This window comes from Penicillium vulpinum (genome assembly GCF_028829585.1).
Source record: "Penicillium vulpinum strain IBT 29486 chromosome Unknown utg000004l_segment0_segment0, whole genome shotgun sequence".
Classification (NCBI taxonomy): domain Eukaryota; kingdom Fungi; phylum Ascomycota; class Eurotiomycetes; order Eurotiales; family Aspergillaceae; genus Penicillium; species Penicillium vulpinum.
The window spans coordinates 1,033,929-1,057,130 of record NW_026643244.1 but is presented as its reverse complement, the minus strand read 5'-3'; the positions used below and the strand labels follow the sequence as shown (position 1 = coordinate 1,057,130).

At 47.0% G+C, this 23,202-nt stretch overlaps 6 protein-coding genes across 6 annotated transcripts; 1 reads left to right on the top strand and 5 right to left on the bottom strand.

Annotated features, from left to right (window-relative positions):
- Nucleotides 1-502: 502 nt before the first annotated feature.
- N7479_008951 (uncharacterized protein) lies at nucleotides 503-1,881 on the bottom strand (the record flags this gene model as incomplete). The annotated part of the gene is made up of 2 exons (XM_057256644.1): nucleotides 503-1,620; nucleotides 1,677-1,881. The coding sequence occupies 2 exons, from the start codon at nucleotides 1,879-1,881 to the stop codon at nucleotides 503-505; spliced, it is 1,323 nt and encodes a 440-aa protein (XP_057104102.1).
- A 2,140-nt stretch (nucleotides 1,882-4,021) lies between these two features.
- Nucleotides 4,022-4,450, bottom strand: N7479_008950 (uncharacterized protein; the record flags this gene model as incomplete). Its single annotated transcript, XM_057256643.1, has 1 exon — nucleotides 4,022-4,450. One exon carries the CDS (start codon nucleotides 4,448-4,450, stop codon nucleotides 4,022-4,024), a length of 429 nt encoding a protein of 142 aa, XP_057104101.1.
- A 558-nt stretch (nucleotides 4,451-5,008) lies between these two features.
- Nucleotides 5,009-6,131, bottom strand: N7479_008949 (uncharacterized protein; the record flags this gene model as incomplete). Its single annotated transcript, XM_057256642.1, has 3 exons — nucleotides 5,009-5,677; nucleotides 5,739-5,805; nucleotides 5,863-6,131. The coding sequence occupies 3 exons, from the start codon at nucleotides 6,129-6,131 to the stop codon at nucleotides 5,009-5,011; spliced, it is 1,005 nt and encodes a 334-aa protein (XP_057104100.1).
- Nucleotides 6,132-9,176: 3,045 nt separating this feature from the next.
- On the top strand, nucleotides 9,177-10,860 carry N7479_008948 (MFS transporter; the record flags this gene model as incomplete). Its single annotated transcript, XM_057256641.1, has 4 exons — nucleotides 9,177-9,400; nucleotides 9,456-9,542; nucleotides 9,611-9,941; nucleotides 10,009-10,860. The coding sequence occupies 4 exons, from the start codon at nucleotides 9,177-9,179 to the stop codon at nucleotides 10,858-10,860; spliced, it is 1,494 nt and encodes a 497-aa protein (XP_057104099.1).
- Nucleotides 10,861-11,278: 418 nt separating this feature from the next.
- On the bottom strand, nucleotides 11,279-11,536 carry N7479_008947 (uncharacterized protein; the record flags this gene model as incomplete). The annotated part of the gene is made up of 1 exon (XM_057256640.1): nucleotides 11,279-11,536. One exon carries the CDS (start codon nucleotides 11,534-11,536, stop codon nucleotides 11,279-11,281), a length of 258 nt encoding a protein of 85 aa, XP_057104098.1.
- An 8,578-nt stretch (nucleotides 11,537-20,114) lies between these two features.
- Nucleotides 20,115-22,850, bottom strand: N7479_008946 (putative cell wall proline rich protein; the record flags this gene model as incomplete). Its single annotated transcript, XM_057256639.1, has 1 exon — nucleotides 20,115-22,850. The coding sequence occupies one exon, from the start codon at nucleotides 22,848-22,850 to the stop codon at nucleotides 20,115-20,117; it is 2,736 nt and encodes a 911-aa protein (XP_057104097.1).
- Nucleotides 22,851-23,202: the final 352 nt, after the last annotated feature.

Here is a 23,202-nt window from a genome sequence, read left to right as displayed (position 1 = left end):
GGAATCATTCGGATAGACCCGTGCGCTACAACTCTAGTTTCATTGCAATTCAGCTTGCGCAAAGTCACTCCAAAAAGATGTATAAGTTCACGTGAGAGTAAGCAAATAATACATCTAAAAAGGTGGTATATATAAAAAAAAGACAGAACCGGCTCGATGGATTAAGCCTCGCTTGCCAAGGCGAAGAAAAAGAGCATGCTGTAAAGCATAAGAGAATGTGGGTATACCGTATATGCGTAACAGAGGGGAAAACTAGTCATGAAATAATGCAATGCAAGGAAAAACATTTGCGCTGGCCTATGACATGAAGAGGGCTGATTGGCGAAGAGAAGATAGATGGTTTTTCTCGTGATTCAATGACTGACCCTGACACCTACTGTCTCCGAATACCCGGGAGGAGCCAGATCGACAATCACATCGCTAACGTGCGGGACAGAGAAGTGGGTTGGCGAGATCACGTTTGGAGGGTGGAAGAATTCATCCAATTCTTCTGGTGTGACAGTCATACCGGGAAGACTTGAGAGAGTCTCTCACTGGTGAACTGAATCGGGACGCGCAGGGAAATAGTCGGTGTCATTATGTTCGTCGCAGGTGTGTGATATGTCAATGAGAGTTCGAGGGAGTAGGTGCGAGACATGAGACAGGAGTGGAATGTTGGGACGAAAGCCTTTGATTTTGGGAGTGTGACTGGGATAACGAGCGAAGCGGTATAGTACGTATCTCCGGCGTATGTGGAGGACAGGCCCGTTGATAAAGAGTCGGATGATGATGTGGCAGAATAAGGTCGCGAGTCGTATGTTTGTTTGGTCCATTGTGCCGAGGCGACACACATTGTGGAGAGAGGGACAGCCTCTGTATACAGTCCGCGGTCAATTTGCCCAAAAGGAACGCCTGTTGAGGAGGGGAAGTCGTCCCATGGTGAGGCGCTGTAGAACGTACTTGCGCGGAGCTTGCTAATCATTGTTCCTAGCGGTGGTGGTTGCTCGTTTCCGACGGGTTCGAATCGCAGGTTTACGGTAGCCACGGTACTCACAGTATCGGACGGTTCGCAATTTGGGGGAAGCAATCGAATAGGCTTAGGCTGCGATGTTGCGGCGACGAGTCGGCCCAGTTTACCTCGTAAGGTTCCGCGCTTAACGCTTTGTTCATTTCGCATATAAAGAGACGTGGTTCCGGAAATATCGACTGGAGGTTCTTCCTCCACAAGTGGGATGATTCGGACTTTTTTGTCAACGGCGACGATAGACTTGACTCCGTGGCCGGTGAGTTGTTTTTGGTAAACGGATGCTCGAACAATATAAGCCACCTGCGACATATCGGGAGACATATCATCTAGGAGAGTCTTGCCATTGTTTTGAAGCATAGGATCACCCAGAGTCGGCGGAAGCATAGTGTGAGAACGTCTAACGTGGGCGTTCTTCTTGATGTGGGTACAGACCTGGGGTAGCAGGCGATCTGGAACGACAAATGTGAAGGGGAATTGATATGAACGACCTCGTTTCAGTACTCGAGGGGTTGGATATTCAATATCCTCAATCGGTTGACGCAAATTGAGGAACATATGTTGCGATCCCATGCGGCCAGGGTATGATCCTCGTTCCACCTTAGTTCGAGATGTACCTTTTTGTCAAGTCAGTGGCAGGTCTTCATATAACACGAATCAATTGGAATGATACCATCAAAAACGATCTCAACCTCGTCAAATGGCGTTTCATGTTCCACAGTAACGGTCACGGTGCCATCGATGCTATCCGCAGTCGTGTAGCAGTTGAAATGGCCAGGCTTCGGTCCGGTCAGATCAATTTCAATCATTGGCTGAGATCGTCGAGTCCATGCCTCCAGCCTCTCGGAGCCAGAGCTAAGTGTTGAAGTCGCCGACATTGTGATTTTTGTTCCACAGCAATGTTCAGATGTAAGGCTTTTGTCCTACAGAATAAACAACCGATGCACCCAAAGGCAAAAGGCCAGAAGAATATGAATCTCAGTCTTTCGAGGCAAAGATCTGAAATTGTACTTAGGAAAAGAATAGTCCGAGGGAAAAAAGTACCAGTGGAGCCGTCGACAACTGCACTGGGGACTATGGAGGGCCCCGTTTTTATAAACCCCCAGCTTGTGAAGGTCCCTTACGAATTCATTTGAGTCACAAGCCCATTACAAAGGAAACGTATTTCCCAATCTCTCAATATAGGTCCCGATCAAAGGGAAAAGTGGAGAGCGCGCCTTACTACGACATGCACGCGGTCTTTGGTGAGGTATTTACACGATTGGGTAGGAGAGGGCGCAGCACCCCCAGTCACTAAGCAACCAAGCCGCGACAGAACACGGCAGGAGTGACGTCGGAGATAGTCGAAGGGTGTACAGTGGTGTAACAAAAGTATTTGACCTCAAGTACTTCGGCCTAGGACCCACTTCTCTAATACTGCCATTCAGAAACCTACAAAATATAATATAATTTAATAGCCAGTATGCCAATCCTTACACTTAATAACATTAGCTACCCTGTGAGGCATAGCTTCTACTAGATACTGAAATATTTCAATATCTAGGCCATCCTTGAGCATTGAAATATAGCGTACATAATATAGTGCGTTAAAACGCGAGTTAGCGTACTTACAAATAGAATAGGCGGTATAAAAAGCGGTCAGGCAGAAGTAGATCCCGAAGTACCGGAAGTCAAATAGTAGGTCACACGAACGAGGCATCAGAACAAATTCAGGCGAAACTGTAGATTATCAAATCGAGGACCAGCATGTCACTAAGTTGAGCGGGCAGGACAACCCATGTTTGGAGGGGACTATATTGGTCAAGTGTACTCTCTGTGAGATTGACGTATCGCGTCGCTCGAGAACAAACTCTTCCAAAGCCTGGCAATATTCCTGAAAACGCCACTTGCGTAGAGGCCAGATAATATTGTTCCAAGAGCTACAAAAGTGGAGGCAAACAGGACTTGACTGCAGTCTGCGACCGAAAACCAGGGTGGAGGAACCAGGTGTTCCGGTTGGGTGGGCAAAATGACAGGGGCGCAACGATAAGTGCAGGATAAAGAGGCAAGAAGAATGCAAAAGTGAGACAGGGGGAGGACGAGCGGCGAAGACGGGGTCTTTTATGTCGGAGGCATTGAGGGGAGGTTACATGTGTTAGACAAAAATGGGGGCGCCCCGTATCATAGACTCGGTCAAACTGATACAGTTCTAGGAATGAAGTCTCCGTGCCACCAAAAAACATATATCCTATACTCCGTACATTCAAACTACATGACTGACCACTACCATCGTAATTAATTACTATGATAATCTCTTTTTTATGCAGCATTTCTTAGAGAATTCAATCATATTATTTGCAGATTTTTAGTGCTTTGTATACCACCCCTTCGCAGCAATTACTGCCTCAACCCTATGATCCATAGTAGAAACCAACCGATCAAACCTTGGAAGTGATCCTGGCTTAGCTGTACCCACGCTTGTTTAATTAATTCGCAAAAATTTGCAAAAAGCTCAGCAGCGGTGCCAGCAAATTTATCAAGGTTCGGATTTATCCGATCGATCATCTCTTTCAGTTTGGCCCGTGCATGTTCGATCGGGTTCAAATCAGGCGAATACGGCGGCCATTCCATCGTACAAATCCTATTCTCGGCCAACCACTCTCTGATAATTCTGGCCGAGTGAATCGGAGCATTATCTTGCATAAAGGCCCAATCCGTATCTTAATAGATACAAGGTAATTCGGCCTCGAACACGTCGAGATACGACCGTGCAGTGTAGCCGTTCCGCGCGGCAAGTTCATCGCGCTGTATTCGAATAATTCGGGAGGTTCCACCATTAAAAAATGCCCCCCAGATCATGATTGACATTGCCTTACTCTGTTTATATGTGGTAACATGGCCTTTATCGAATTTTTCGTTGTGGTGGTTGATTCCAAAGCACCAACGGTGGCGCTTGCCTCGGCCGATTTCGACGGAACATTCATCACTCCAAATAATCCTTATCCAATCTTCCAACGTCCAATTCCGATATTCTAAAACTCAAGCAAGGCGTTTAGCGGCCAGCTCAGCTTTTAATCGAGGTCTTTTTTGGGCCTCCCAGTGATCATACTTCTCGTCGCGGAGCATTGAAAATATTGTCTTATTACACGCTGTAGTCCCACTTTGTTCGCGGATATCGTCGGAACCGGCAAAGGGATCGCGTTTAATTATTCGAATAACTGCACGCTTATCACCCTCAGTCAAGGCCTTCGGTCGGCCGGAGCGTGGCATCGAGTGGCCGTCGCGGAGTAAACGTTCTTGTTCGACGGTATATTGAACGATAGACGCGGAAAGGCCATGGCGCGCGGCAATCTTGGCGTAAGAGAGTTCAAATTCATGTTCCGTAATTTTAACTCGAAATTTAGGAGTGAGTTCCGTATTTCTACGCCCATTAGAATTAATAGGCCGTAGAGGGGTTCGTGGAACCATGGGAGTCGAAGAAGGTAAGTCAATTCACGCATCGCGTTGGGATCCACTTTCACACGGAGACTTGTTTCTTGGTGTCAGAAATACGGCATGTATTACTGGGTGAAAACAGCTGATTTGTTATGTGACAGCCAGTACTCGGTATAGTTACCCTACAAAGTGTATTAGAGATTTGTCAGCAAGCCGCACACAGATTGTCAAAATGCGGATTTTCTCATGTTTTATTTAGTTAAGAGTTATGTATATCTGATTACCTTACCATACCTTGTTTTCATCACAATTTCTGTCACTTGGCATGTACAGTATATGAGATGCAGGACGATTCACGTGCTCCAACAGCGTGACAGCGTATTGAGGCTAAACCTTAAAATCAACTAACCCGATACAGTAATTGACAGGTCCGCCGTTTACAATCTTAAAGTAACGAACGTAAGTTTGATTTGGATGATATAATGAAATACGAAGTATGCATCGTACAAACAAGGGGCCTTGGTTTTGCAACAAAAATCCACAGAGAGCGCATACCCAGGTATGCTGCTGCGAAGCTCCTAGTCATACTTGCTAAGTCTCAACCAATAGGTCATCTCTTTCCATTCCACCAGTCAGAATACTGTCTTTGAAAGATTCATCATGCGCCTGACGGAACACGTTGTATTTCTCATCGTGCCAGTCTCGCGCACGGATCGACCGACCCTTGCTGTCCGTGTATACGGCTGCGTCTTCGGGCCTCAAGAAGTACGCAATACTGTACCTGTGTTCTTCCTGGCGACCAGATTTCGTATTGGGCAAGACCCGATGGACGCAGGAGTTTAGTTGATGGCCTGATAGAAAGCGGAGTGAGTCACCAACGTTGATGACAGCGTGATCTGCTTTGGGCTGAATGAAATTCCACTTCTGCGTTTCGGGTGAAAGCACCTGTAGCCCCCATTGCTCGCTGAAGAGGAGGGTCAGCGTACCGATGTCTGTATGCTTGTTGTGACCAACGCCCGAGTCGGAAGCTTCTTGTTGAGGGTATCGGAAGAGGACGAGTGTGGTACGTGAACTCTCGCCAACGCGGTGTACATCCTCAAAACGGCAGCCAAGGGTCAGGTTGAGAATGTCCGAGAGCCGTGCGAGAATAGTTTTGGTTATGGTGTCTGAGGCTCTGATGAAGCGGTCGAATAACTCGAGATTATCCTTGGCACCCTGGGGTAGGAAAGGCGACTTCTCGAGCATCTCCGAACGCGCAATCTATATCATTCGTCAAACCTAGCTCCTGGGAACAATAGGGACCTTCATCACCCGTGCTTACCTTCAGAGTTTCATAAAAGTCAGATTGACCACGTACACCTCCTGCAGAGGTTCCAGATGGTTCATAACTGCTCGCTGGTTAGGACGAATCTTATACCGAGGTATGTAATCACGGATTGACTTACCCATATGTATCGCTTTGGCGATCATCTTTCATTTTGGTAGTAATGTCCTGGCTAAAGTATGCATCCATAAATTGGAGAACTTTCTGCCAATCATCCAAAATTGTTCCCACGTTCTTGAGATTAAGGTAGAAGAATCCGTGGGTTTTGCTGGCATCTAGGAGAGCCTTTGTCTCCTCAAGATCCTTTGCCTCCAGGGAGGCATAGTCAATTGTAGGCAGGGGAGCAACAGGTGTCTCTTCGACTAAAGTTGATGTGGCGATTGGTGACATGTTTGATAAGTTGAGAAATGAGTAAGTTTGTGCAATATCTTGAGATTGAGATAGACAGCAGAAATTATCGTGGAGAACAACCACCGTATTTATATTCATCAAAGCCCAATTCTGCCGTACGGCTCTATAGATTAATTGGGTTTTGACAGGTCTAAAATGACCCACATGACTCCAATTGCAAATATTGATGCCAGTGGTATGACGACGACTTTCTTTATTGTATGTCAACCTGCTACTGCGAGCCGCGGACAGGGTTTCTCCAATTGCTACTGTAAGTCTCTTCAGGGACCTCGACAGGGACCTCGACAGGTTTCGAGGCTCCAAACCTTGAACTTGTCATATTGTTTTTTGGGGGCCGCTCTCGGGCATATGCGCATATCGCCACCGAATTAGTTCAGAACGATGCTGCATTTTTCTTTCCCCTGAGGATTGAACAATGCGTTATAGGACCCTGGGGAGGGTGAATTGGAATGTTACACTATATGCGGTGGATTTTAAGGTTGATACCATGTGGCAATCATCGAGTGGTAGCAGAATTATTCTGATGATAGCGTCTGTTATACCTCGCGGAAGAATAAGAGAATCCTCGCTACCAAATGAGATTTACGTACCTTGGAAGACCTCCCAATGGCAGGGCAGTCCACTGTGATTCCAAAATGGTGGTCGCTGATTAGTATATACCAAGCCTGTCAATAAGTCTGTACCCACACTCATAATCACCAACAAAGTATCGATTCTAGGCCCTTTTTCCCCACAAATTTATATGACAACTGATTTTTTAATTATTCTTGTGTTAATTATTATATCAAAACTAGGGTGAAATATATACAAAGTAAAACTGTAAGTATTTTTTGGAAGAGAATAATCATTTTCAAATTTGAACAAAAGATTTCAATCGCGATATTAGCATGAAGCCCCTATATATATCTAAGCTTTACCTTAGCACTTGGGCATTTAGCTACCTAGGAATTAGCAACAACATATATTAGAAGAGAAAGAAGTAATTCATAGATCTAATATTGAATTTTGATTTAACGTTATCAAATACATTATCACCATATGAATTTGTAGAGAAGAATAGGCCTAAAACCGGCACTTTTTGTTGGTGATTATGAGTGTGGTTAGAGACCTATTAACACCTATGCTACAGGCGGGCCTCCAGGGGCTGCCCTCGAACTGCTCCAGAAAGTTTATGATTTCAGTTCAAACTTACAGAAGAGCCAAGTAAATTAACAAGTTGATTACAGTTGTATTCGCAGATGCTTTTCGGGGAGCAGGTTGCCCGAGAGCGGCCCCCAAAAAAACAATGTGACAACTTCAAGGTTTGGGGCTTCGAAACCTGTCGAGGTCCCTGTCAAGGTCCCTGACGAGACTTACAGTAGCAATTGGAGAAACCCTGTCCGCGGCTCGCAGTAGCAGATTGACCTACAATAAAGAAAGTCGTCGTCATACCATAGGCATTATATTTGCAATTGGAGTCATGTGGATCGTGGATTATTCTAATTATGAGTGTGGGTACAAACTTATTGACAGGTATCAGAACAAACTAAAAGAGTATGGGCTAGTATGCATTCAAAGCGAATAAGATCAAGCAGAACCAATTCGGGATGAAAGAGTTGATTGATTGAAGAGAATAAATTATGATCGAGGGCAGCTTGAAATACCCCGCAAATATACCGATGCTTGGTGATTACAACACCGGGATGGCCAATTTAGCCAATTTACCATACAAAACACAAAGAGATATGGGCTCTGGTGTATCTAAGAGCTTACTAGTGGTAAGTAACCCCTCTATGCCCTGACAACACGGTTGGTACGTACTAATCAGCGATCGAGGTACGTAAAACTCATTTGGTAGTGAGGATTCTCTTATTCTTCCGCGAGGTATAACAGACGCTATCATCAGAATAACTCTGCTACCACTCGATGATTGCCACATGGTATCAACCTTAAAATCCACCGCATATAGTGTAACATTCCAATTCACCCTCCCCAGGGTCCTATAACGCATTGTTCAACCCTCAGGGGAAAGAAAAATGCAGATCGTCATGAACTAATTCGGTGGCGATATGCGTATATGGATCACAGTTAGGGGCCAGCACGAATACATATTCGTGACATTTTGAGATATTTGTATTCGCATTCATAGTACACTGTTGAAATAATTGATTGACTTGTTGTATTCTATTTTACAGGGGCGGGAGGCCTAGTATATATTTGTTCCCAATCCCTGCCATAAGCTTCAGCCACCATAGTACCCAATACAGCCACCGTGATACTCAACATGTACAGACCTCTACGAAGTCTGTCGGGTTGGAGATTCCAGCTACATGCTCGAACACCACTTTGAACGGGCAGGATCTCGATCCAACGGTTGATAGCCTTATGGTCTGTAAGGACCGTGAGGCAGACTTGTTGACTCAAATAAATGTCGCCATTTATTAGCTGCATGGATGATCGGGAGGAGTTCTTTTTCAGTTGTCTTGTAATTGCGCTCCGCCAGTATGAATGATCTAGACGTGATTTGCCCGAGCCGTCCTTCCTGATAGAGGATGGAGCCCAACGCAATTAATGAGGCCTCCGTATAGAGGACCAATGGTTTCGTCGGATCCACATTGTAAGAGAAGGCTGCGTCCTTAGTCTGTCGGATTGCATGCATGTGATCATATGAGAGATTGAACGGCACGAGTGGGGAAGTGAGCTTGTATAGTGGTGCAGATTTGTCGGCGAAGTCCGGTAGGAAATCTTGGAAATAATTTGCCGCTGTAGTTCCACTCTAGAGGATGTCCATACGGAACATGCCCTCGCTCTCCACGCGGGTGCATCGGAATCCGGCCCGCCGATCTGCATGCGACGGCTGTATCGGGGTCTAGCTCGAGCACGCCACTTCCAGGGGTCAATTGATGCCGCTTACGCCCCCGTATTAGTGTTATGTAAGTTCCGATGAATCAAGTTGGAGTTGGAGCTCTGGAGAAGTTTGGGGGTCTTGACCATTTCCTTTCTTTGTCTCTGATGCGATCCAGAACACAAGTATCACATACCGCAATGTCAGCTCATTATGTTGAGTCTTTGGAAAATGGCCATGCTGGGCAGCGAAGCCGTCTCTTTGATCATCCCCAAAGCAATTTTGTTACAGGCTCTGAATGCATCGTTGGATTTGATGGCCCCAGTGATCCTTACCAACCGCGCAACTGGCCTAGTCGAAAGAAGCTTCTCACAACTGCTCTTTACGGTCTGATCACGATGACAGCTACATGGACGACTAGCATGTAGGACCGAGCAGATTAATGGATGTTACTCCGAGGGTGGCTGACAAGTGGCCAGTTACTCACCGGCAGTTGATGAGATATCGCAGGCATTTGGCGTGAGTAAAGAAGTGTCATTGCTGGGCCTGAGCTTCTGCCTCCTAGAGTGAGTTTTAAAACACCCAAGGCTTTGAAAATTCAGTTTTCTAAGCAATTCACTCCATCATATTACAGATTCGGTCCACTGGTATGGGCCCCTTTATCAGAAGTCTACGGTCGAAAATGGCCTGTTCTTGTGCCTTGTGCTGCTGCCGCAATCTTTTCTTTTGGGGCTGGCGCAGCTAAAGATATTCAAACCATTCTTATATGTCGTTTCTTTACTGGATTCTTTGGGTCTGCCCCAGTTTCCAACACCGGTGGCGTGCTCAGTGATATATATAGCCCGACCGCAAGAGGGTATGCGATCATGTCGTATTCGCTTGCAGTTATTGTTGGTCCAACACTGGGACCTTTAGTTGGAAGTGCCTTGGTTGAGAGTCATCTTGGCTGGAGGTGGACGCAATATGTAAGTGCACTCCATACAAAAGCCCGCCCAACCAATAACTTAGCCATTGAAACTAAAATTGGTCAAGCTTGCGGGCATCCTCCAAATTAGCATTGTTCTGATTGGCGCTCTGATCCTGGAAGAGTCATATGAGCCAGTCCTCCTGATACGCAAAGCGAAATATCTGCGGGCAACAACTGGGAACTGGGCCTTGCACACCGAATTCGAGGAGTGGATTGGTAATATCACCTTGAAATACTACTTCAACAAATTCGGCATTCGCCCGGTGCAGATGCTCCTGACCCCAATTTGCTTCTTAGTGGCCTTGCATGCGTCCTTCATATTTGGTGTCTTTTACGCTACCCTAGCAGCATTTCCAATTCTTTTTGACCAGACCAGACACTGGAACTCTGTCGTTGGCAGCCTGGCATTCCTAGCTCTTCTTGTCGGAATTTTACTCGGGGCTATCGTCGTTGCTCTGGGTCAGTATCATTACAATCACGTATACATGGCCGCTGGTGGTGTAACTGTACCAGAAGCTCGCTTGCCACCCATGATGATCGGCTCCTTTGTGTTCGCGGCGGGCCTCTTTATTCTAGGGTGGACGGCCAATCCATCCATTCCGTGGATTGTGTCGTTCATTGGGGCAGGATGTGTGGGGTTTGGATTTTTCACGGTTTTTCAAAGCGCCCTCAACTATCTCCTGGACGTTTTTAATCGATGGGGTGCTAGCGCTATCGCAGCGAACACCTTCCTGCGCAGCACACTTGCTGCAGTGTTTCCCCTTTTCATTGATTCAATGTATCAAGCATTAGGCAATGGGCCGGCGACGAGTGTCTTTGGGGGATTTGCTGTTTTGTTAATTCCCATTCCATTTTTCTTCTGGATTTGGGGCCCACGCATACGAAGCAGCGGAAAATATACATTCAATGTCGGCTGAATGACCATGCATCGTCCACCTGGACACTCCCGAGGTCGCGTGCAATTTCCCAGGTATTTGATAACCCGATGCTCCATCACCACTTTGACAAATGCAACATCAATTCCACAATCAAAGGAACACAAACGCGTACTATTCGATAGTTATGGTGTAAGTGATACCTGGTCTAGTTTATCCTCCAGGGCGATCTCCATATCGTTGCCTTGCTGAGGTTGAAATTTGACTCTGTTTTTCTTGCCTAGAATAGAAACTACTCTGGAGAAACTGTCGTATGCGCGGAAAGCTTATAGGTAAACTAGTCGAACTGTTACGCCAACCATACAATGAGGTATAGGGAATGCGGAGGAGGTGCTTATGCACCAGGAGCTGTCTGTTGATACATCACCTCGCTATGTCCTCCAACAATAATAGCTCTCCTTCACAACGAAACGTTCGCAAATAAAATCCATCGGGGATCAGTCAGTACTCCCAGTTTCCACCGATCCAAGGTACCCTCTTCCATAGGGATACAAAGTGCAGGCGGCTCTCGCCAATTGCATTCTGTTTCTTGGGAACGCGCGTTGCTTTGCTCGATATCGAGTTCTTGCTCCTGGGCATAATTGTTAGGCGGTCTGGTGGAGCGTCTCGGTCTCAACAATCGCGGTTCAGGGGTTCGTGTCTCGGCCCGTCCCGTCATTTTCGCTCTGATGAGGTACCTTACGTTTGTCCATGTATCTTCGATAAGTCACCATGGATTGCAGTAGTCTCGGGTAGTCTACTTTTGGCTATTGCTACTTATTTACTCACGATATATTGCTTGTGCTAAAAGGAAGTTTTGAGAGAGACATGTTGTGAATCAGTGACGGGAGGAAGATAAGACCTATGTGATACTCAAATCATTTAGGGCATAGTGACAGAAATCTGTCGGTACGACAACGTATGGTCAAAAACAGATATATTGGAATCTCTAACTAACTAAAATGACAAAACCCGCGTTTTCAACAATCTGTGCGGATATAGAAGACTAACTGTAATATGCACTTTTGTATGGTACGGATGGTACCAGTTGTCACATGATTTCCTGGGTATTATACCTTGTTTCCACCATGTATTCAATCTTATTATTCGACAGATAGAATCAGGGGGTGGAAACGCGATCTTCGCCCCACGTGATCTTATCTCGTCCATATTTTTGGTTATATCGATCATTAATGGTTGCTAGGTGAGGACGTTTGGGATAAAAGGCCACGATGTTTCGTTCATCTGGGTAGCCAAGTGGGTGCCGTCGAACATACCTGTCGCACTCTGCTCCACCTTCCCAGATCTCCTCTCCCCGTGGTGGCAATCAAGCATTTTACGGCAACATCCGCCAATAGCCGGAATCCTTCTTATGGCTCGAGTCCAGCCACTCACGGAAAAGGCTTCTGCGGACATGAGCTGACCATCATTTCCCCTCGCTGATCTCTGGGGCGGATGACGCATGGCGTACGCCCGAAAACGCTACTTTGGAGAAAGGCGTCCTTAGCGCAAGCCATGTTGAACTTACATGACCGGTATACCCATCTTTGAACTCGGTTGTCTGAAGTGACTGGTTAGCAAATAGCTCTTATCTCGGATGTGATCTCCAGCTTTGGGCCGAATACAGCCACAATAGCAACAAATGGTTCGATTTTGCCACAAGATATTATTTCCAAGGTTGACGGGGTTAGGCCCGCCAGTTGCGGTGCTCTCCCCGCAATTAGCGAGCCAATATGATATTCGGTTACCGGGCCGGCGCTGGCGTAGAAACAAGTCTTGTATGGTTGGATGACGAATGGGCGCATAGGAAAATAAGAGCTCTATTTTCCACCTTGAATGACTCCCATGCCGCACTTGTCATATACTTATTGCCGGTTTTTTCTCCCTGATCTCTTGTCCACTCCAACTGCGCACTTTTTATTTCACTGTGTCACCTATAGCCCTCACCTATACGATCGTGGTAGTCTGACCTACTGGCCCTATCGCCCCTGTCACCCATGGGTCAGGCCTGGTCACCTGACAGCTGCCTCCGTATGAGCACGCCGTAGGTAGATAGGAATAGGATCATCTCTATCTTCCCCTTAGCTTTTAGTGCTTATATCTGGTAGCACGTCATGGCTACGCCAAAGGCTACACCAGAATAAGAAGTCTGACGGAGAAAGGTCCGCCATAATCACAGAATATCTGGCAGAATAAATTGATGCCTGGTTTATTAGGCAGAAATCAGGCAGGAGGGTGTTGTCAACTACTCCGTATGGTGGAAATGTATGGGTCCAATCAATGGTATTCAACTCTCCCTATTGCTGTATTGACTTCCTGGCAATTTATACTGTCCTGATTACATAAGAAATATTACTGCATACTTAGGATTAATAAATCCTCCGGTATCCTGGTGTATCTGCGCCGACACACCCCCTCAGCGGTCCCAGTATGCTTGCTGAGATCGCTGTATCATCTTGTAATTCCTAGTCTATAAGATGGCCTATATCAACCATGTTGAGCAGTCGCACGAAGCTCTCATGCTTTTGCCGAGTGAGCAATTTGGTGAGGCCATCAGCAACCATGCTTGCTGTAGGCACCCAGCGCACCCGTATTCGACCCTGTTGGACTTCCTGGCGGAGCCAATGGTGGTGAATATCGACATGTCGAAGCTTCGTTTCAAAAGCTGTGTCCTCGCTTGTCAATAAGCTGATAGTCCTCTCGTTATCACAGTCGATTGTCAGGTAGTGTGACGGAGTAAAGGCGAGGTTTTGAAACAATCGGCGCCACCATTGGAGCTGCTTTCCTGCCTCCGATAGGCCGAGTAGCTCTGCTTCTGTGGTTGACGTTGTCACTGTGGGTTGCTTGCTTGCTTTCCAGTCAATTGGACCGCCGTATGCTTGACAGATATACCCAGCTGAGCTTTTTCTATCCGGGTGGTCTCTATACGAAGTGTCACTTGCAAACTGCACCGAGTCGGTCCCAGTATTGGCTGTTCCGTACTCAATCGCTAGGTTCCGGGTGGAGTAGAGGTAGGTGATAACTCGATCAGCTGCTTACTGGTGCTGTGGACCGGGGTTCGTGAGAAATTGCGCGAGCTTCGCGGTCGCCTTTGCAGCGTCGGGCCTAGTGATAATGGTGGTATACCCTGCTGAGCCTACCTTTTGCTGGTATAGCAGGATTTCCTTTGGCGTTGCCACCCCCTGAAAAGGGGTCAATTCCTTAACCGGCAGTGGAGTATAGACTGGTGCCCTTTCTGTCAAGTGATATCGGGTAGCAATGCTTGTTATATAGCTATCTTGATATAACCAGAGCTTCTTTTGTTGCCGGTCTCGAATGATTCGTATATTTAGGAACTATGCTGCTTCTCTATGATCGGTCAGTTCCCAGTGTGCTTCGAGATCTCGCTCTAATTGCTGTGCCTACGCCTTTGTATTGGTATGACTGGCGATTAGGATATCATCTATATAGAAGAAAACTAGTAGTCCTTTTCCTATAAAAACGCATGGGTCTTCTAGCACTTGCTGTAGACCTAGCTTGCGGAGCACGCTTGCTGCTTCTTGCTGCCAAAGTCGTGGTGAAATCCGTAGACCGTATAGCGCGCGACGTAACTTCCAGTATTTACCTAGGTTTTGAAATCCCTCAGGTATATACGTATACGTCTCTTGGTCTAACTTGCTGTTTAGGAACGCGGTGACAGTATCTCTCTGTCTTAGGTCAAGATCAAAGGCAGCAACCAAGGCAAAAATCATCCTCGCTGTCCTTGCTGCTAGCGTAGCAGCTCTCTTTTCCTCGTGAGAGATGGTTTCAAGGTCTCCGCGTACACAGATACGGGCCTTAAGCTTCAAAAGGTACCTGTCCTAGTCAAATTTGTATAAGAACACCTATAAAAGAGGGAGAATCTGCTTCCCTCGGTCTCTTAGTTTCTTAATAACCTCAAAAGTCCCCTTTTCAGAGAGGGAGTTGATCTCCTTCCTCATCGCTGCGAGAAAACCTTCCTGAAATAGGTGGTTTATTATATCCTTCCAGTATTTTGGCGGTGGTGGGAGGTCGTCTCGGTGGCGGCGAGTGTCTGGTTTCTCAGCGTATAAGCTAGCGGCAAAAGTATAGAGTAGCGCCGGCGGTTCCACTTCTTGGGTGGTGCTTGTCGCGTAGGCGAAGTCTTTTTCCTGCCTTACTTGGCGTCTACGCCTACCACTGAGTATATTGCTGGTATCTATATCTCCGATTATCTCTCTTCTCGGAGCCAGTAGCTCTACCTAAAGTTGCTTCTCTAGTTCGTCTTCAGTGGTTTCAAGATCCGCTTCTTCTTACTGGATCTAGTCCCTTTGATCTCCCTCGGTATCCACCCCCTAACCAGAGCCAGTATACCTCTCTTGCTCCTGCGGTGGGGTGATTGGTAGTGGTGGTAGGGGCTGTTCAATCGGAAAGGAACCTGGTAGTGCTTGTGGTGGAGGGTCTAGGGTCGGCCAATATAACCTATCACCTACCCCCTGGACTGGGGTAGTCCCTCGTTGGTTAACTGTTATCTTTTGGACCTCTGCTTATTGCGGAACCTCCTCTTGCTGCTGTACTTACTGAGGCTCCTGTGCTTCCTGTAGATCCTAAGTCCTCTCTTCCATCGTACTAGTCTCCTCTTGACTAGTAATTTGGTGGTTTATCACCTATGCGACCTCCTTAACGGTGAGTTCCTATGGTCCCGTTATAGCTGGTAGTGGGATAGGCTGATATTTCTTATAATCAGGGGTATATTTTCGTGTCTCGTCAATGACTGCATCCCTGATATACCTCACTTTCCCACTATATAGGAACCAGATCTTCCAGATATTCGAGGTAAGGTATCCCACCACGAAGCCAATCTCTGCACGTGGGTTTATCTTATCGGACTGTACTTGCTTCTCAATCCTGCAGTACGCTAAGCTTCTATATAACCTAATATTTGATAGGTTTATCCTCGGCGCCTGTGGTGCGACTTCCTTCCTCACTTCCTCCTATAGTACCACCCACCGATTCTCGGCGGCGATATACGTTGGTGTACGATTTAATAACTATACGGCGGCGCTTACGAACTCCGGCCATAGCTCCTTTAGGAGGTTCCCTTCGAGGGCGAGTATACGTATCCGGGTGATAATCATTCCACCTGATCTCTCAGTATACCTATTTATCTCTGAGTGCCCTGGGGGGGGAGTGATATATCAGGATACTATCGCTTATAAGACTATACTCCGCTGCTCTACCAGCTGCTGCTTTATTGTCGTAGTGGAAGGCCTTGATTGGCAGCTTCCACTGATTTCTTGCAAGTTATACAAACTAGTTGATAGCCAATTGATATTCAGGTTTCACTTCGTGAGTTATAATCCAGTGGAATCTCGGTCCTTCTAGGTAGAAGTGGGATATCCAGCGGTGCTTATTATAGGCTGGCTGCAGCTGAATTAGGTCGAAATGCACCCTTCTAAAACGTCTAAAGGTACGTCCAACTTGTCGTCTTGAAATCTGCCTCGGAGCACTTCCTGTCTTATAGGTCTGATATAGAGATTCTTACTCTGTGCTTGCTCCTCCTTTATTGTCAAGAACAACGCCGTCTACTATAGTAGCAAGCTTTGCTACGGTCCGCGGTTAAATATATGCTAGGCGTCGGTGCCAAATTTCAGAGGAAGCCCTTGATTCCTGTGGCTTCACTGATTTCCGTTGTGCTTACTGCACAGTATATACTTATTGTGGCGGAGCCTCGCCTGGCTTGTTAAAGATCCAGAGATTGAATTGATCCTATAGGTTCACACAGACGATAGGTCTATCATTTGGGTCCCGTATACAGTTTGTACGTTGGCACCAGAGGCCGCCTTTCTTCTTTAGTATCGCGTACGACACGAGACTCGTATAGAAACTTGGTGAGTATAGAGCGTCGCTTAAGGTGATCTCTATCCTTCCCTTTACCGGGTGTCTCCCTAAAAGTCTGACTTTGCCTCTCCCTAGTACCTACGTGGTACTATCTCCGGTTGTTAGGTCAATTATATCAGGTGTGAAGTCGACGAATAGGGCTCGGTTATTGCAGATATACGTACTTGATCCGGTATCAAGAATCCACCGGTCACGGAGGGAGGGCTCGCCTACCTTTGCCACAGAGAGCATGTGCTTGCTAATCTGTATAGCTTCACTTGGCTTACTTCGAAAAGTGGTTACAAAGCTGACTTGGTTGGCGGATTCGGCTGGTTTTTCCTGTGCTTGCTGAGCTTGCTGAGCTTCAGCTATCACTTTATCCACCTATTGCTTCTAAGCGTGGTCCTTTCCTAACTTCTTCTTTGCTTTCTCTAGTTTCCCTTCGTTTAGGGTATACCCTTCTGGCCGAATCGCTTCGTTTAGGAGCTAGCAAGTAGCAACTTTATACTTCGGGTGTAAGCTACCACAAGGGCAGTGTCTCTTCTCAAACGGAAGCTTCTCTTGCTTTGTTTCCGGTTTCGCCTCTTGGTGACCTTGCTAGGTCGAGAAAGCGCCTTTTGGAGGAGTGGTTGATAACACCATCTGTGCTCCTATCTCGCGATTCATCGCGCGGAATGATTCAAGGAGATCTCGGGTATCGTACACCTTCTTTTCCATCACTATTTCCTGGTATTTGCCTTGCCACTATATAGGTAGAACTTCTTTCACGGCGTGCAGGAAGTCCCTATTGGTATCTCCGTCCTTGATACCAAGACTAACCGCTTGCTCCCTTAGCGAGTTCCACTTTTGGAGCCACTTGTCGATGTCTCCAGTCGGCTTCTGCATTGCAAACACTTTCCAACTCATTCGGATTTCCTCCTTATACGCGGTCGATCGAGCGAACCGAGACTTCAGATACACAAGTCTATCATACGGTGTACGATATGTGATCAGTGCGAGGTGGTGTACTGGGTCAAGATAGGTGAGGATATATTCATTTATATCACTCAGTCCCTTTGCTTGCTTCTCCCATCGAGTATAGCTCATTTTATACACGTCTGCTTGGTCTCTCCATTTCCTTCGATCTGTTTCGGTGCCCTCTTCAGGATATTCTGGTTGTACCGGTTCCTTTAGAGTATCAGGTCGTTCAGTTGACGGGGTATCCGGGTTGCAGTGATCCCAGACATTTTTTTGCATTGCGTATAGCTGCACCTTCGCAAACCAGGTGAGCCATTGCGGTGCATCCTTCAGTTTATCGCCCTTCATGGCGGAGAGAATCGATGCTGTTTCCATTGCTGGATGCTGTGTTGTTTTGATGTGAAACAAGGGATGACTTTCTGCGGAGTGGCTTCGTGGAGGTTTATAAGACAGTTTCTAGCAAGTTGCTAGGTACTATATGCCGATATAGTAGTCTTATTCAGTGCGAACCGGGCTCATAACTGTCAACTACTCCGTATGGTGGAAATGTATGGGTCCAATCAATGGTATTCAACTCTCCCTATTGCTGTATTGACTTCCTGGCAATTTATACTGTCCTGATTACATAAGAAATATTACTGCATACTTAGGATTAATAAATCCTCCGGTATCCTGGTGTATCTGCGCCGACAGGTGTCCCATTACTGAGAGGGGTGTCCATGTACCAATCCCCTATATTTATAGCCACCGCGAATATATATACACTCCCCTCTACCACAAATATATATTTCTAATAGTCCACAGTCAATAAATACTTAAATTAATAGAACACTACTATATTATAATTAATATCAATTTTTACTGGTAATCAATATAACATAAAGCCTATTAGGTTCAAATTCAGAGTAATTATATAAAATTTGCAACTTATTATCGTGATAATATAGCAATATTCGACGAATAAACCAGAATAGTTATAAAAAACAGTTATTTATTTCAATGACTTAGCACCGTTATAAACGCTAAGACCTATATTTTATACAACCGTGGGCTTTGATAGGGGCCCAATAGGGGCCCACGATAGGCCGGGGGTTAGGCTTTGAAGCCTAGCACTCAGTGATCAAATCAGAGTGCTCAGATGATGATCAGGTGATGCTCAGTGAGTAGATCAGTTGATTATGTAATGCCCGTGATCAAGTCAGAACACTCAGGGACGTGCTCAATTTACTCAATGATCAAAAAGCGGCAAGAGGTGAGCACTAATACGGAAAGGGAAAGGTTTCGAGTACCAGGCATTATCCAGTATATATGTTGTTGTCCTTGGATATCCATTCTATTTCTTCGAATAGATTAGTCTCCAAATCTATTCCACCCTCAGATCATGATATTGTAGTATTATTTTGTACTCATAGGCAGCACCCATACTTGCTGTTAAATCTGTCCCTATGCAGATAATTATGCCCAGAAAGCAGCGGTTTCAAGTTCGCATACCTCCGAGGCGAGTAGCTCAAGAACATACTACTAAGCTCAGGCTTCCATTTACTGACATTTGATTCCGTGGAATATTCACCGCGCACAGTTGAACTGAGAGTGGGAGTTTGCGAGGCCAAGAATGTGGTAGTTTTTTTTTTTTTTCAATTATAACTTTGACCCTGGGATGATGAACTTCAAATGTCTAAAGCCTGTATAGTGCTATACCATAATACTCAGAGATGGGCAAACATATATAAGCCTTGGCCTACGGATATTCATTCTTATAAGATAAATCGAGCCTAAAATCATAAACTGACAAATCACTACAAATCTTACTTGGACTCATATGGATTGGAGAGTGGTTTCATTATCCGCTATTTGTGTAATCAGACAGAGACAAATTAACGAAATGCCATACCACCTGAGCAGTGCAGACATCAAAGCCACACAATAGATACACAGACAGCCATGTCCCAGATATTGGAGAGAAAAAAGGGGACCCAAAGGATGACCCAGTGGGGAAGAATGATATTCCAGGCCAAGAGCCTTTAGCAAGATCAAAACACACAAAAGTGGTAAGAAAAGGGGCCTCGTAGAAGAGGAGCAATGATCGTAGAGAAAGTCAATAAATCCGTGCATCACTCACACCGGAACATAAGGATTGACAAGAAAAAGGATAGATCATACCCAAGACAGGAACGTCTTGAGAGTAAAGAAATTCGTAATGAGCGTCTTGGTGAAAGACGCAGAAATAGAACCGCCGATGAAGATGAAGAAAAATAAAAAGAATCCACAGGAAAGCTGAACGGAACACAATATTTACAAATTGGGTGAAGATGCCCACGCTGTCGAAAGTGGGAAAGAAAAGCAGGGGGAGTAATGGGATGTTTCAAAAATAATTGCCAGGATGTCGCTATGCCAAGGTTGCGCCGTAAATCGAAGTAAAAATTATCAAAACGCGCACCGCGCGACTAGGACTGCGGCCGTTCGTTTGCTGGTACCGCCTCATTGGATGCCTTTTCTTTGTCTTTGGGTTTCCAGAACTGCATCATTCGGCTGAGACGGCGGCCCTTCTTCTTTGTTCTGTCGGATGCGTTGCTAGGGGCTTTCTCCTCCTGGTTGAGCTTGCTCCGCTCAGAATGGGGACCGCCGACTAGCTTGGAAAGGCTGGCTAGACTAGAGCGTTTGGAGGTATTAGCCTGGCTGGTGCGTCGAGTACCAGCAGCTGAAAAAGATGCTGCGCGGTCGGTAGAAAGACGTCCGCGGGGAAAGAAAGAAGCCGCCGAGAAACGATTCAAAGTGTTGGTCATGGTCGATGCACTACTGGTCAAAGATGGAACATCTTCAACCGATGCATAAGGATATTCTGCCGAAGGAAGATGATGGTACGAGTGGCTAGAAAGGTTCCGATCGGTCATCGATGATGCCGCAATTGATTGTGGAGCATCCGGAGACGGGAATGACGATTCAGATGGCGAAACCCCTGGGGGTAACGCAAATGGTGGAACACTGGGAAGCAGCTCAATGGGTGATGTAAGAGGTCGCTTGTCGATAGCTAAGAATCGAGGAGAAATCTCAGGACTGGGAGGTCCATTAACTTTATGCGCAGGTTCTTCTGTCTTCAGAATTTCCACGGGGGTTCGCGGCTTGCTGGTGAAAGGATTACTGGCAGTGTGCACCTGCTCAGAGACACTAATCTCCCTCGACTGTTCCTGGTTCTGATGTTTATCACCTTGTCGAATACCTAAGCCAGCATTCTGAGAGGAGATGCTCCCGGTGGGGGGACGAGTCAGAGTATCACTGGTACTAACGGTATCGTTGCTCTGAATAGATTTCGAATCATCCTCCGATGACGAGAAAACTGCGTTGTCGACTGGTTGGGCATTTACTGCAGGGCGCTCGCCCTTGGGTGATTGGGAAGCAGCCAAGAAAGCATCCTCTTCCTCCTCGTCAAACACATCGGGCGTTTCGACTGCCGATGTGGGACCCAGACGGAATGCGCCGAGAGCAGAGCGGTCGAATGGTTGCATTGCTGGAGCACTTTCTGTACGTCGATGGTATCGCATCTCTGGGCCAACAAATTCACCCCGTCTTCCGCCGCTGTACATCCGCTGTGTTGCAACCGAAAAGTTCTTGTTGGGGGCACCCTGGGCTGCCGGTCGCATATCGGGAGTGTTGAAAGGACCAAGCGCAGCATCGAGGTCGATAATAGGGCTACTTAATACGTTGTCGTGCGAGCCAATATCCTGTTCATAGAAACTCCTCGGTTTCCACGAGGACTCTAGAGACTGTGCAGCCAAAGAACAACCACCGTCAGTTTGGCGATTATTTTGAAGAGGCTCAAGGGCAGAAGGAGGCATCGTCGGGTTGGTGGGAGTCCGGATGACAACGACATCGTCATTATCAAAATCAACATCCAAGACCGATCCGGTTCCCGAGTTGGTCCGAGTAAGAGCAGGGGGACGATGTGCAGGGGCGCGAGGTACAGGTGGTTCCTCCTGTGTGTCAGCCTTCGCATGACGCTTGCTCTTACTCTTGCTCTTGCTTCGAGTTAGAATGTGACCGGCCCAAGAGCGAACACGCTTCTGCTTCTTCTTTTTCGACTTGTTAGGGGATTTGTTGTCAGACGAGTTCTCTGTCGCTTCATCGCCAGATGTCTCGGAACCATCGTCGGAAAACGAAGGCCGGTATTTGTCTGATGACTGAATATCATCGGGCGAGAGAGTGGAATCAAGATGCGGTGTTGATTTGCTCTTTCGAGAGCGTGAATGTCCAGCGGCTGAGTGCGAACGTTTGATAGAGGATCCCGAGTCGTCATCCATCTGCATGAAATCCATCGCCAAAGAGGCATCGGCAGTTTTTGGTCGAGGTTTTGGGCTGAAGTTAGGTCTTGGCGTTACAAGATCCGAGAAAGTAGGTTCCTCCACCTGTGGCTTGGCTTTAATTGTGGTCGTACTATCCGAGGTACCGTGCGACACAGTGGGTATTGGTCGTTCGGCATTCGAGATCTGATTGTTCAAGCCCATTTCTGCTTGAATGGCAGCCGGAATGGGAGGCACAGGAGGGACGGGAGGGAACCGAGGAGACGCAGGGGGCGTGGGGCGACCGAGGCTAACAGCCGATTGAGACAATGGTCGCGAAGGAATATCAGATGCAGATTTGTGGTTAGGGTCGGCGGGTGTACAAGGCGCACTTCCTGCAGAATTAGGGCCAAGCGCCTTGGTGATAGCATTCAAGTCGACATTAGAGATCGCAGCCGAACGGCGATGGGCATGGTTCCGTCGTCCAGGAACCCGGCCAACACCAGGTCCTGGAAGGGGGATAGGTTGATCCGCCATGGAAGCCGCCCGCTGATGACCTCCCAATGTTTCCGGTGTTGCCAAAAAGTCTGTTGCAACGAACTCACTTGGTCGCCGACGGTGTCCGCCAGGGCGAGGATTTGACAAGGACGGTGCTGTGAGGTGTGAGGACTGCTGTTCTGATCCTGGATTGAAAGAGAACGCGGGCAAGGCGGCCCGTTCCCGACGCTCAGGGGTCTCTGATTGGGTGTTGGGGGAGTCAGGGTCCCGTGCTGGAAAGACAAATGGGGGGTTAGGCAACGGTGCGTGCAGGTGTTGGCGACGACCGCTGCTGGCGGACAGATTCGAGGTATCGAAATGTGGCGGGAAGCCCGCCTGGGACTGTGGAGGAAGTGAAATCGAAGCCATGGTTGAAAAAAAAAACAAAAAAGGACGTAGAAAAAGAAATTTAGCGGAGGGGGGATATGAGCCTAGTCCAAAAGATCCCAGGGCAAAGACCTCCAGACCGACTTCCCTACAGCGAGAAAGCCTAGGAATCTGGAGGTCAAGATTAAGCACGGGCGAAGGTCATTGAATGTTCCGCGCCAGGCAGAAAGAAACGAGTGAGATGAAATCGGACTAGTATCCAAAAGTATGGAAAATGAACGGACGGCCACGACGGAGGCCAAAGAGGGGGGAGGATGAAAAAGCTGGTCGTAGAGAGGTTGAAGAGAGAGAGAGAGCCAAAAGAGAACAACAAATCCAGGAGGGGAAACTTGGA